Below are 12,144 nucleotides of genomic sequence, written 5' to 3'. Positions count from 1 at the left end.
AGGAAAAAAGAAAAAGTGATAAGGAACTGCAGAGCTGTTGACTGGGGCAAGAATTAAGAAAAGATCTTCACAAAGAAAGTAGATTTCAATCTTGATCTATTCGGTTTGGCCTAAAGCACAAGTTACGAAAAAGAATTTTTTTTTTTTTTTTTTTTGAGACAGGGTCTTGCCGTGTCACCAAGGCCGGAGTCCAGTGGCACGATCTTCACTCACTACAACATCTACCTCCCAGGTTCAAGCAATGCTCATGCCTCAGCCACCCAAGTAGCTGGAATTACAGGTGTGTGCCACCATAACCAGCTAATTTTTTTATTACTAGTAGAGACGGGGTTTTACCAAGTTTGGCCAGTATGGTCTCAAATACCTGACCTCAAGTGATCTACCCGTCTCAGCCTCCCAAAGTGCCGGGATTACAGGCATGAGCCACTGCACCTGGCCAAAAAAAGAAATATCATCAAAGAATTGAGAAAAGGAAATTCTCTAACCTGAGAGTACAAGTTAAGTACTAAACAAAGGTGGTGGCCTGAAACTTCAAACTCAGGCATCTCACCTGATGCCTTACTACAGCAAATTTGTCACTTGCTAACTACATGCACATCAGCCATGATTAGGGGCACTGAGCTGAGGGTTTGCTTTTCTATGTAAGAAATTAATCCTAATTTTATAAAATGAAAAAATAGCAAACTATCACTTTTGACTCATCAAACTGGCAAACACTGCTTAACATGATTACCTAATGTTAGAGAAAATGTGAGAAAATGGGATCCGTCATACACTTTCAGCTGAAGGTTATCTTTTTTTAAATAACATTTAAAATTGTGTAGTTTGATACTTATCAACATGGAAAACTTATAATTATATTAAAGATATATGAAGATAAAGGCCCATAGAAGGAGAATCTCCATCCATATCCAGTAGTAGCACCACTGCAGTAGGCCACTGAACTATGGTTTATATCACATATTTTGTACTCCACCCCCAACGTAGTGACCAGAACAAGAGTAAATAACCCAAGAGTAGCCAGTCTATGAGCTGGCCAAAAGCTGAAACCAACCTGATTCCTTCTCAAAGATTTTAAATAGGGTAAAAGGATAAATATTGACAATTGATGGTTGGTGCTGAAGCTAGAAAGAAGGGGTATAAATTCCGTTGAAGCAGCTATTATGGGTGCAAGATGGGTAAGCATAGAAAACCAACTGGGAGAGAAACAAGAGCAGATTCTCAGAAAAGAGAAGTCCTAACTAGAGCCAGCAGAGAAAGTAGTAGGCTCAGAAACTGCTTTCATTACTGTTGCACCCAAGGTCCAGTTTTTCAGATTTTCCTGGGTTCCCAAGCATATTCATATATTTCCAGTAACCTCCCAGCTCCCCTCTCTTCTTCTCCAGCAGTAACCAGAGGAAGTCTTCCTAAGTGACATTCAAAATTGAGGAAATACATATTAAAATAAGGAAATACCAGTTTTCATCTTCAGGTGGACAAAGATTTTAAAATTTCATATTTGAATGTTAATAAGGATTTGGGAAAATATATGTTCACAAACTTTTGTTCTCAGTATACATAGTAAAAACCTGCAGAAGAACAATTTGGCAGGCGTTACCAAATTTTTAATAAATACATATACCTTTGGCCCACCAATTCTATTTCTGATTCTAGTACATAGAGACATTTGCAAAAGCAAGCAATAAGAAGTGCACAAGAACACTTATCATTTGTAATAGCAGAAACTTGGGAACTTAAATTTTTTTTTTTTTTTTTTTTTTTTGAGACGGAGTTTCGCTCTTGTTACCCAGGCTGGAGCGCAATGGCGCGATCTCTGCTCACCGCAACCTCCGCCTCCTGGGTCCAGGCAATTCTCCTGCCTCAGCCTCCTGAGTAGCTGGGATTACAGGCACGCACCACCATGCCCAGCTGATTTTTTGTATTTTTAGTAGAGACGGGGTTTCACCATGTTGACCAGGACGGTCTCGATCTCTTGACCTCATGATCCACCCGCCTCGGCCTCCCAAAGTGCCGGGATTACAGGCTTGAGCCACCGCGCCCGGCCTGGGAACCTAAATATTAATATTAATCGATCAGGGACTTATTAATCAATCAGGGCACAAATCTACAACAAAATTCTGTATAGCACCTTAAAAGAATGAACCAGACACACACACACACGCACGCACGCACGCACACACACACGCAAGCACGCACACACACACACACACACACTCTCTCTCTTACACTTTCATGAAGTATTGCTAGGGAGGAAAAGCAGGTTGCATAAGATATGTTTCACATGGTCTATTTGTATATTTTAAATTTTAAGAAATTTATATATGATCCATAGATACACATACACATACTCTCCAATTGAAACAGATTCATGAACTGCAAGACCTGATACACTGATATTTCAATATTTATCCATTAATTGTCAATATTTATCCTTTTACCCTATTTCAGACTTTTTCTGAGAAAAATTGTGTAGTTTTGTACTTATCCACATGGAAAACTTATAATTATATCTTAGAAAAAGTCTGAAAATGTATATCAAAACCTCTAGATATATTTTCTGAGAAAAAGTCTGAAAAGGTATATTAAAACCTCTGGATATATAGTTATTATTGAGAAGTAGAATGGGTTACCCAAGGGGTAATAAAACTAATTTTTCACTAGATTAATGATTTCATTAATTTAGTGAAGTAATGAATTAAATTACCGAATTTGATCAACGAATTAATGATTTTTTAAAATTGCTTTAAAATAACAGAAAATACAAGAGGAAAAGATTTAATAGGCGGCTAGCCTTACCTGGTGAACCCTGGAATTTGGCCCTTTTAACTGCAAGAAAAAAAAGAGGATACAATGAAGAATATTTCCAAATTCATTTTACTTGAGCAACATTTCTTGGGCACTATGTACCAATGTTAGAGTTAGGTTTAGATTGTTAAATCTAATCCTGGAGGGAAAAAAAAAGCTGAGACTTCTGATCAAAACTTGAAAGGCAGAGAGAGCCCTTAAAAGTCAATCTAATCCCATATCCAATGCAAAAATCTCTGTTCCAGTCTCCTGACAACAAGGTAGAGAGATCTAAATTACTCCTGTGGCAGGCAGCCAGCTTCATATGAGCTATCTTCCAAAGGCTTAAGTTACAAATGTTCCTTATTTAAAACCCATCATAGAAATCCCCTCTATTCTCTTCACGGCAAAAGAAGAGCATAACAGGCCAGATCCAGATAATAACATTTAAAACAAGAATGAGAAATAAATTCTTTCTGAAAATAAGCAGATATTAAGAGGAACTCCTGTCAATGTGATCACACAGTGCTGTTTCCAAAAAGGCAGTAGAGAACTACTCAGGAAAGAATCCCACAATGGAGTGCACATGCTGGTTCCTGGGAAAGGTCAAAGGCCATACATGCAGGTAAACTGCTAAATCCCAGAAAGCACCAAATAACTATCAAAGAAGATGAGGGCTACCTGCCACAGGGGAAAAAAAGATAAAAGAAAACCCTAAAACACAAAACCTGGAAAGGATGCTTAAGGGTGTATGTCTGCCATTCTCTTTATCCTGCATTACTACCGAAAGCTTCATCTTAACTAACATCCAACCCTTGCTTAATACTTCTAAAAGAGGTCATTCTGTACCTTTTACAAGGTCCTCTTCATTTTCAGACAGATTTTAAAAATCTATTCTTTTTATTGAAACAAAGTCTATCTCTCACTGGAGACTGCCTTTTGTAGCCCCATTTCAGTTCAAATACTCTTCCCAGCTGGTGTTCTTTTTCATAAATGTGTGGAAAGTACATACACATCTCTCTAAATGGCTTGGCTAAAATTACCTTAAAAAGATTAAGCTCGATAATTACTAATTGGTCAATAAGCATAAATTTGCCATTATGCTAGTTAACTATATAGTGATAATAACGGTTCCGTGATGTGACACCCTATTGAGTGTCAACTTGATTGGATTGAAGGATGCAAAGTATTGTTCCTACCTGTGTCTGTAAGGGTGTTGCCAAAGAAGATTAACATTTGAGTCACTGGACTGGGAGAGACAGACCAACCCTCAATTTGGGTGGGTATCATCTAATCAGCTGCCAGCGCAACTAGGATAAAAGCAGGCAGAGGAACATGGAAGGACTAGACAGGCTGAATCTTCTGGTCTCCATCTTTCTCCTATGCTGAATGCTTCCTGCCCTTGAACATCAGACTGAGTTCTTCAGCTTTGGGACTCTTGGTCTTACACCCATGCTTTGCCAGGGGCTCTCAGGCCTTTGACCACCGACTGAAGGATGCACTGTTGGTTTCCCTACTTTTGAGGTTTTAGGACTCAGACTGCCTTCCTGGCTCCTCAGCTTGCAGATGGCCCAGTGTGGGACTTCACCTTGTGATCATGTGAGTCAATTCTAATAAACTCCCCTTCATATATATATATATACATATCCTATTAGTTCTGTCCCTTTAGAGAACCCTGACTAATACAGGTTATTTCTGGGGTGGGGGGTGGGGAGGTTAGGGGAGTTGAGTGTGGGGATGGGGGGTAGGGAGTGGAGGGATGGGGCATACGGAGTGGGGGGCTGGGGGGTAGGGATAACCTTGCAATCTACCAAGGCACTGGAATCACCTGAGGGCTGTTAAAGCACACATTGCTGGGCCACATCACCTTGGTTTCTAGACTCAGCAGGGGCTGTGAAACTGTATTTCTAACAAGTTCCCATGTGATGTTGCTCGCATTTACTGGCTAAAGAACAGGGATGCTGGTAAATATTCTACAGTATACAGGACAGTTCTCCAGAGTAAAACCTAGCCTATCCTGCCACGAGTGCTACCCATCACTGTACACCACCAGGAGGTCTAGGGACTAGCCTATCAAGCCTGCTGCCACCACTAAAAGCCATACATGCTGCTGAGTGGTGCAAGGATTGGCACACCACTGCTGCTACCACTGTCAACTCCTCACACAACACCTGGGGTATCCAAGGACTCACCCACTTTGTCGGTTACTGGAACAGCCAGCACCCAAGCATACCACCTAGAGGCCCAAGGGAGCCCAAAGACTGGCATTCCTAGAATGCCACTGCTACGACTGATTTCAGAGGACCAGCCCATCTGGCATATCCATCCCCAGCAAAGTCTTGCCACAGCCTCCAATAACAAATGCAGCCTACACCACTCAGAGGTCAGGAAACCAGTCTGAGTAAAGGTGAATAAATCATATGTAGACTACACTACTGCACCCACCCAGAATCAAAGCCAAAGCACCTTTCCCCAGCAACAATATAGATACATCTATAGAAAAAAACTCTTTTCCTAAAAAAGCCAATCAATCCACAACATTAAAAGAAGCAACTGTTACAACACATACACAAGTATCGATATAATAAAAGAAATATTCAGCCAGTCATAGTGGCTCACACCTGTAATCCCAACACTTTGGGAGGCTGAGGTGGGTGGATAACTTAAGGTCGGGAGTTCAAGGCCATCCTGGCCAACATGGGAAACCCCATCTCTACTAAAAATACAAAAATTAGCTGGGTATAGTGACACACACTTGTCATCCCACCTACTCAGGTGGCTGGGGTGAAAGACTCACTTGAGCCCGGGAGGCAGAGGTTGCAGTGAGCTGAGATCACACCACTGCACTCTAGCCTGGGTGACAGAGTGAGACCCTGTCTCAACAACAACAAAAAACAACACCACAAGAAACATGGGTTCTTCTTGTCTTTTTCTAGTTCTTAGTGGAAAGGCTTTCAGCTTTTCCCCAGTCAGTAGGATGTGAGCTGTGGATTTGTCACATATGGTCTTTACTGTGTTGAGATATGTTCCTTTTACGCATATTTTTTTATTTTTTATTTTTATTTTTTGCAAGAAGAAATGAAAAGACCTGTGGTTTCTATTAGCAATGAAGTCACAGGCACTCCTAATACAGATCCATTGCCTACAGTGTCCCTATAACTGGGGGATATATTACATTTCAGTTAGAGGTTAGTAAAAATAAAGGGTTTTTTCTTCAACTTCACAGGTCCCTGAAAATTAAAAATCCCTGTACCAGACCAGTGTTTATGCATAATTTTTAAGAGTATTTTTTTATGAAGGAATGTTACATTTTATCAAATGCCTTGTCTATGTCTATTGAGATGATCTTACAGTTTTTGTCCTTCATTCTGTTAATGTGATGTATCACATTTATTGATTTGCACATGTGGAACCATCATTAAATCCCTGGGATAAATCCCACTTGATCATGGTATATAATCTTTTTGATATATTACTGGCTTTCGTTTGCTAGTATTTTGTTGAAGATTTTTGCATCTGTGTTTATCAGGAGTATTTGCCTGTAGTTTTATTTTTTTATTCTGCCATTGTCTGGCTTTGGTAGACCATGGCCCACTTTCACAACTCTCATTCAACTTAGTACCGGGAGTCCTAGCCAGAGCAATCAGGCAAGAGAAAGAAATTTAAGGCAACCACACTGGAAAAGAGGAAGCCAAACTGTCCCTCTTTGCTCATGACATGATCTTATATAAAGAAAAACCTCAAGATGCCACTGTTTGGTTTTTTTTAACTCTTAGATCTGATCAATAAATTCAGTAAAGTTGCAGGATACAAAATCAACTACAAAAATCAGTAGCATTTCTATACACTAATAGTGAACTAGCTGAAAAATAAATCAATAAAGTATTTGCATTTACAATTGCTACAAAAATATTCAATACCTAGGAATAAATTTAACAAAGGTAAAAGACCTCTACAACAAAAATGACAAAACACTGATAAGAGAAATTGAAGAGAACACAAATGGAAAGACATGCTATGCAAATGCATTATAACAATATTGTTAAAATGACTGTATTACTCAAAGCAATCTACAGATTAAATGCAATCCCTATCAAAATATCCATGCTATTCTTCACAGAAATAGAAAAAAAAAAATCCTAAAAGTCATATAAACCACAAAAGATCCTGGATAGCCAAAACAATACTGAGTAAAATGGACAACGCTGGAGGTATCATACTATCCGACTTCAAAATACATAAGAAAGCTAAAGTAACCAAAACGAGTTACTACTGGTATAAAAACGGACACACAGGCCAATGGAATACAATAGAGAACCCAGAAATAAATCCATGCATTTATAGCCAATTGACTTTTCAACAAAGGCATCAGAAAAACACAGAGGAAAGAATATCTTCAATAAATGGTGTTGGGGCCGGGCGCGGTGGCTCAAGCCTGTAATCCCAGCACTTTGGGAGGCCGAGGCGGGTGGATCACGAGGTCAAGAGATCGAGACCATCCTGGTCAACATGGTGAAACCCCGTCTCTACTAAAAATACAAAAAAACATTAGCTGGGCATGGTGGTGCGTGCCTATAATCCCAGCTACTCAGGAGGCTGAGGCAGGAGAATTGCCTGAACCCAGGAGGCGGAGGTTGCGGTGAGCCGAGATCGCGCCATTGCACTCCAGCCTGGGTAACATGAGTGAAACTCCGTCTCAAAAAATAAATAAATAAATATATAAATGGTGTTGGGAAAACTGAATATCCATATTACAGAAGAATGAAACTAGGCATCTCCCACCATACACAAAAAACTCAAAATGAATTAAAGAGTTAAACCTAAGACCCAAAACATTAAAACTACTAGAAGAAAACATAAGGGAAACACTAGGACATTGGTCTAGGCAAAGATTTTGTGGCTACGACTTCAAATGCATACAAATAAATGAAAATAGACAAATGGGACCCTATAAAACTAAAAAGGCTTTGACAGCAAAAGTAACAATCAATAAAGAGACAACCTACAGAACGGGAGAAAACATTTGCAAACTATTCATCCAACAAGGGACTAATATCCAAAATATATAAGGAACTCAAACAAATCAAGATTTTAAAAAAAAATCCCAATAAGAAGTGGACAAAGGATCTGATTAGACATTTCTCAAAAGAATGGCCAACATGTATATGAAAATAATGCTCAACAGCACTAATCATCGGGAAAATTAAAATCAAACAGTGAGCTATCATCTCACCCCAGTTAGAATGGCTATTACCGAAAACACAAAATATAACAGATGTTGGCATGGATGCAGAGAAAAGACAACTCATATACACTGTGGACGGGAATGTAAATTAGTACAGCCATTATGGAAAATAGTACAGAGGTTTCCCTAAAAACAGAACTACCACATGATCCAGCAATCCTATTACTGGGTATTAAAAGTACATCAGTATGTCAAAGGAAAGGATGTCAGCATGTTGAAGGGATATTAGCATCCCCATGTTTACTGCAGCACTATTCATGATAACCAAGATATAGAATCAACCTAAGTGTCAATCAACAAATAAATGAAGAAAATTTGGTATATACACAATGAAATACTATTCAACCATAAAAAAGAATGAAACCCTGTCATTTGCAGCAACATGGAGGAACTGGAGGCATTATTTTAAGTGAAATAAGCTAGGCACAGAAAGACAAATTTTGCATGTTCTCATTCATGTGAGAGCTAAAATGAAGATCTCTTGGAGGCAGAGAGTAGAATGATGGTTATTGGATGCTGAGAAGGGGGAGAAGGGTGGTGAAGAGAGGTTGGTTAATGCATACATGCAGTTATATTGAAGGAATACATTGTATTATGTGATCACAGACTGGAATGAATATAGTTATCAATAATTTGCATATTCCATAATAGCTACAAGAAAATATTTGAAATGTTCCCAACACAAAGAAGTGATAAATATTTTAGGTGATGGACATCCTAAAATACCTGGGTTGATCATTATACATGGTATACATATACAGAAATATCACATGTACCTCATAAATATATACAGTTATTATGTATCCAAAAAAAATGGCCTTTCCATCTGGCCCCCAAAAGATGGTATAGAAGCATGAACCATCTTATCTTTCTTTGAGCATTTATATTTTGCTTGACTCTCATGCACACATGTGCATGTAATAAAATTTATATGTATTTTTTCCTGTTTAAAAAATGCTATCTACAACAGCATCCCCCCAAAATATTAAATTCTTGGAATACATTTAACAAAAGAAGTGTAAGGCCTATAAGTTGAAAACTACAAACACTGAGGAGAGAAATCAAAGAAGTAACTAAATGAAGAGATATACCATGGTCAATGTTTAGAAGACTCAATATTGTTAAAATGGCAATTCTCCTCATATTAATCTACATATTCAAAACAAAGCAAATCAAAATTCTAGCAGGCATATTTTTAGATACTGACAAGCTGGTTTTAAAATTTATATAAAAACACAAAAGACCAGAAGAGCTAAAAAAAAAATTTGGGGGGAAAAAAGATGTTGGAGTAATTATACCACCTAATCTCAAGTTAGATCATAAAGATACAGGAATCAAGACAGTCTGGTATTAGCATAAAAAGACATAATGATCAATGGAAAATAATAGGAAGTTCAGAAAGAGACCCACACACATATGGGTCAATTGATTTTCAACAAAATTGCCAAGGCAATTCAATTGAAGGAAAAGATAATCTTGTTAACAACAGTACTGAAAAAATTTGATATTCATATACAAGTGCATATACATTTTTACTTATTTTATCTTTACTGTACACAATATGCAAAACTTAAAATGAGTCAGGAATAGAACTAAATGTAAGAGATAAAACTATGAAATATCTGGAAGAAAACATAGGAGAAAATCTTAGTGACCCTGGGTTAGATTTCTTAAATTGTATGCAAAAATGCATGAAGTTTAAAAGAAAAAAAAAATGTACAAACTAGTGCTATGATTTGAATGTGCTATGATCTGAATACCCCATGCATGACAAGCAAAACAAAAATGGATTGTCAAGAAAGAAAAAAAGTAAAAAGGACACATAAGATCACATCAAGTAAAGTATCTTCAGCACAGAAAAGGAAAGGAAACAACAAAGTGAAGAGACAATCCACAGAATGAGAAAAAATATTTGCAAACTATCCATCTGACAAAGGCTCAATAACCAGAATATAAAAGAAGCTCAAATAAGGAAATCAGAAAAAAATCTAATAATCCAATTTAAAAATAGGCAAAAGACCTATTTCTCAAAACAAGACAGGCAGGCTGGGCATGGTGGCTCACACCCGTAATCCCAGTACTATGAAAGGCCGAGAAAGGTGGATCACTTGAGCTCAGGAATTCCAGACCAACCTGGCAACCTGGTGAAACCTGGTCTCTACCAAAAATATAGAAAATTAACCAGGTGTAGTGGCACACACCTATGGTCCCAGCTACTCAGGAGTCTGAGGTGGGAGGATCACTTGAGACTTGGAGGCAGAGGTTGCAGTGAGCTGAATTTGCTCCACTGCACTTCAGCCTGGGTGACAGAGTGAGATTCTGTCTCTAAATAAATAAAAAAAACACACACACAAATGGCAAACAAGTACATAAAAAGGTGTTAAACATCAATGATCATCAGTGAAATGCAAATCAAACCTACAATGAGATATCATCTCACCCCAGTTAAAGTGGCTTTTATCCAAAAGACAAGCAATACGAAATGCTGGCAAAGATGTAGAGAAAAGGGAACCCTCGTACACTGTTGGTAGGAATATAATTATTACAGCCACTATGGAGAACAGTTTGGAGGTTTCTCAAAAGACTAAAAATAGAGCTACCATATGATCCAGCAATCCCACTGCTAGGTATATACCCAAACCGACAAAAAAAAAAAAAAAATCAATAAATCTACACTCCTATGTTTACTGAAGCACCATTTCACAATAGCCAAGATTTAGAAGCAACTTAAGTGTTCAACAGCAGATGAATGAATAACAAAAATGTGCCACATATACACAATGGTGTACTACTCAGCCATAAAAAAGAATGACATCCTGTCATTTGCAACAACATGGATGGAACTGGAGGTCATTGTGCTACATGAAATATGCCAGGGACAGAAAGACAAACCACATGTTCTTATTTATTTGTGGGAGCTAAAAATTAAAACAAGTGAACACACAGAAATAGTGGAACTATGGATAACAGAAGCTACTGGGAAGAGTAGTTGCAGGGGAGTGGGGACGATTAATGAGTATAAAAATATAGATAGAATAAATAAGATCTAGTATGTGATAGCACAAGAGGAGGACTACAGTAAATAATAATTTATTGTACATTTTAAAATAACTAAAAGTATGTAATTAGATTGTTAAACAAATAAAGGATAAATGGTTGAGGTGATAGATACCCCATTTACCCTAATGTAATTAAGCATTGTATGCCTTTATCAAAATATCTCATGTACCCCATAAATATATACATGTATTATGTACCCCAAAATTAAAAATTAAAGTATACAAAATGAGTGGCAAGTGAATAAAAATATATATTCACATTTGCTTATACCTGCATAAACAAACTCTGCTAAAGATCAAACTGGTAATGATGAGTCATTCATACAAAAAAAAAAAAAAATGAAGTTAAGCCCTTCATGCTAACACAATTATGAATTATAAATGAATTAAATACCTAAATGTGACACTACTTTAAAGCTTTCAGGAAAAAAAGAGGAGACTAAATAGCTGCATGATAGACAAATAGACACATACACACATTTTAGAATAATAATCCTAAAAGGAAGGAATGCATACCAACTTTGAGAGTGACTACAACTTGGAGAGAGAGACTGAGACAGTAAAGAGAATTTCAACTTTATCCACTGTACACTATTTTTTAATCTTGATTAATGTAACAAATCATTTACATTTGTTAAATCAAGATGGCAAGTGCATGGGTATGCAATATATTATTCCATCTTCTTTTTTATAAGTTTGAAAATTTAAAGAAAACAATGTCTTTACTTTTTTTCTTTTTTTTTTTTTTTTTAGGAGACAGGGTCTTGCTCTGTCACCCAGGCTTGAGTGCAGTAGTGCAATCACGACTCACTGCAGCCTTGACCTCCAGGGCTCAAGCAATCCTCCTGCCTCAGCCTCCCAAGTAGCTAAGCCACAGGTATGTGGCTAATTTACTACACCTGGTTAATTTACTACATCTTAAAATTCAAATACCCACTGGACTTGGAAAACAATTTCTATCTATACCTCATTGTTTATACACTGGTTTTCTACAAATGTAGCAAGGTACTGAAACTGGTGTGCTATCTGCCAGCCATGAGTCAAGTGGCTTTCCTA

General features: G+C 37.6%; 1 protein-coding gene across 15 annotated transcripts in view; it reads right to left on the bottom strand.

The window, feature by feature from the left end:
- The window catches only part of UNC13B (unc-13 homolog B), a 239,416-nt gene that overhangs the window by 167,655 nt on the left and 59,617 nt on the right, over positions 1 to 12,144 (bottom strand). For all 15 annotated transcript variants that reach the window (XM_037743661.1, XM_037743665.1, XM_037743666.1 and 12 more), the window contains exon 2: positions 2,797 to 2,826. In XM_037743661.1, coding sequence (XP_037599589.1) covers positions 2,797 to 2,826 — 30 coding nt within the window. The remainder of the gene's footprint in view (positions 1 to 2,796; positions 2,827 to 12,144) is intronic.

Source organism: Cebus imitator, unplaced genomic scaffold (assembly GCF_001604975.1).
Source record: "Cebus imitator isolate Cc_AM_T3 unplaced genomic scaffold, Cebus_imitator-1.0 Scaffold149, whole genome shotgun sequence".
NCBI classification, from domain to species: Eukaryota; Metazoa; Chordata; class Mammalia; order Primates; family Cebidae; genus Cebus; species Cebus imitator.
Note: the sequence above shows the minus strand (reverse complement) of the source record. Positions and strands in the feature narration are given on the sequence as shown.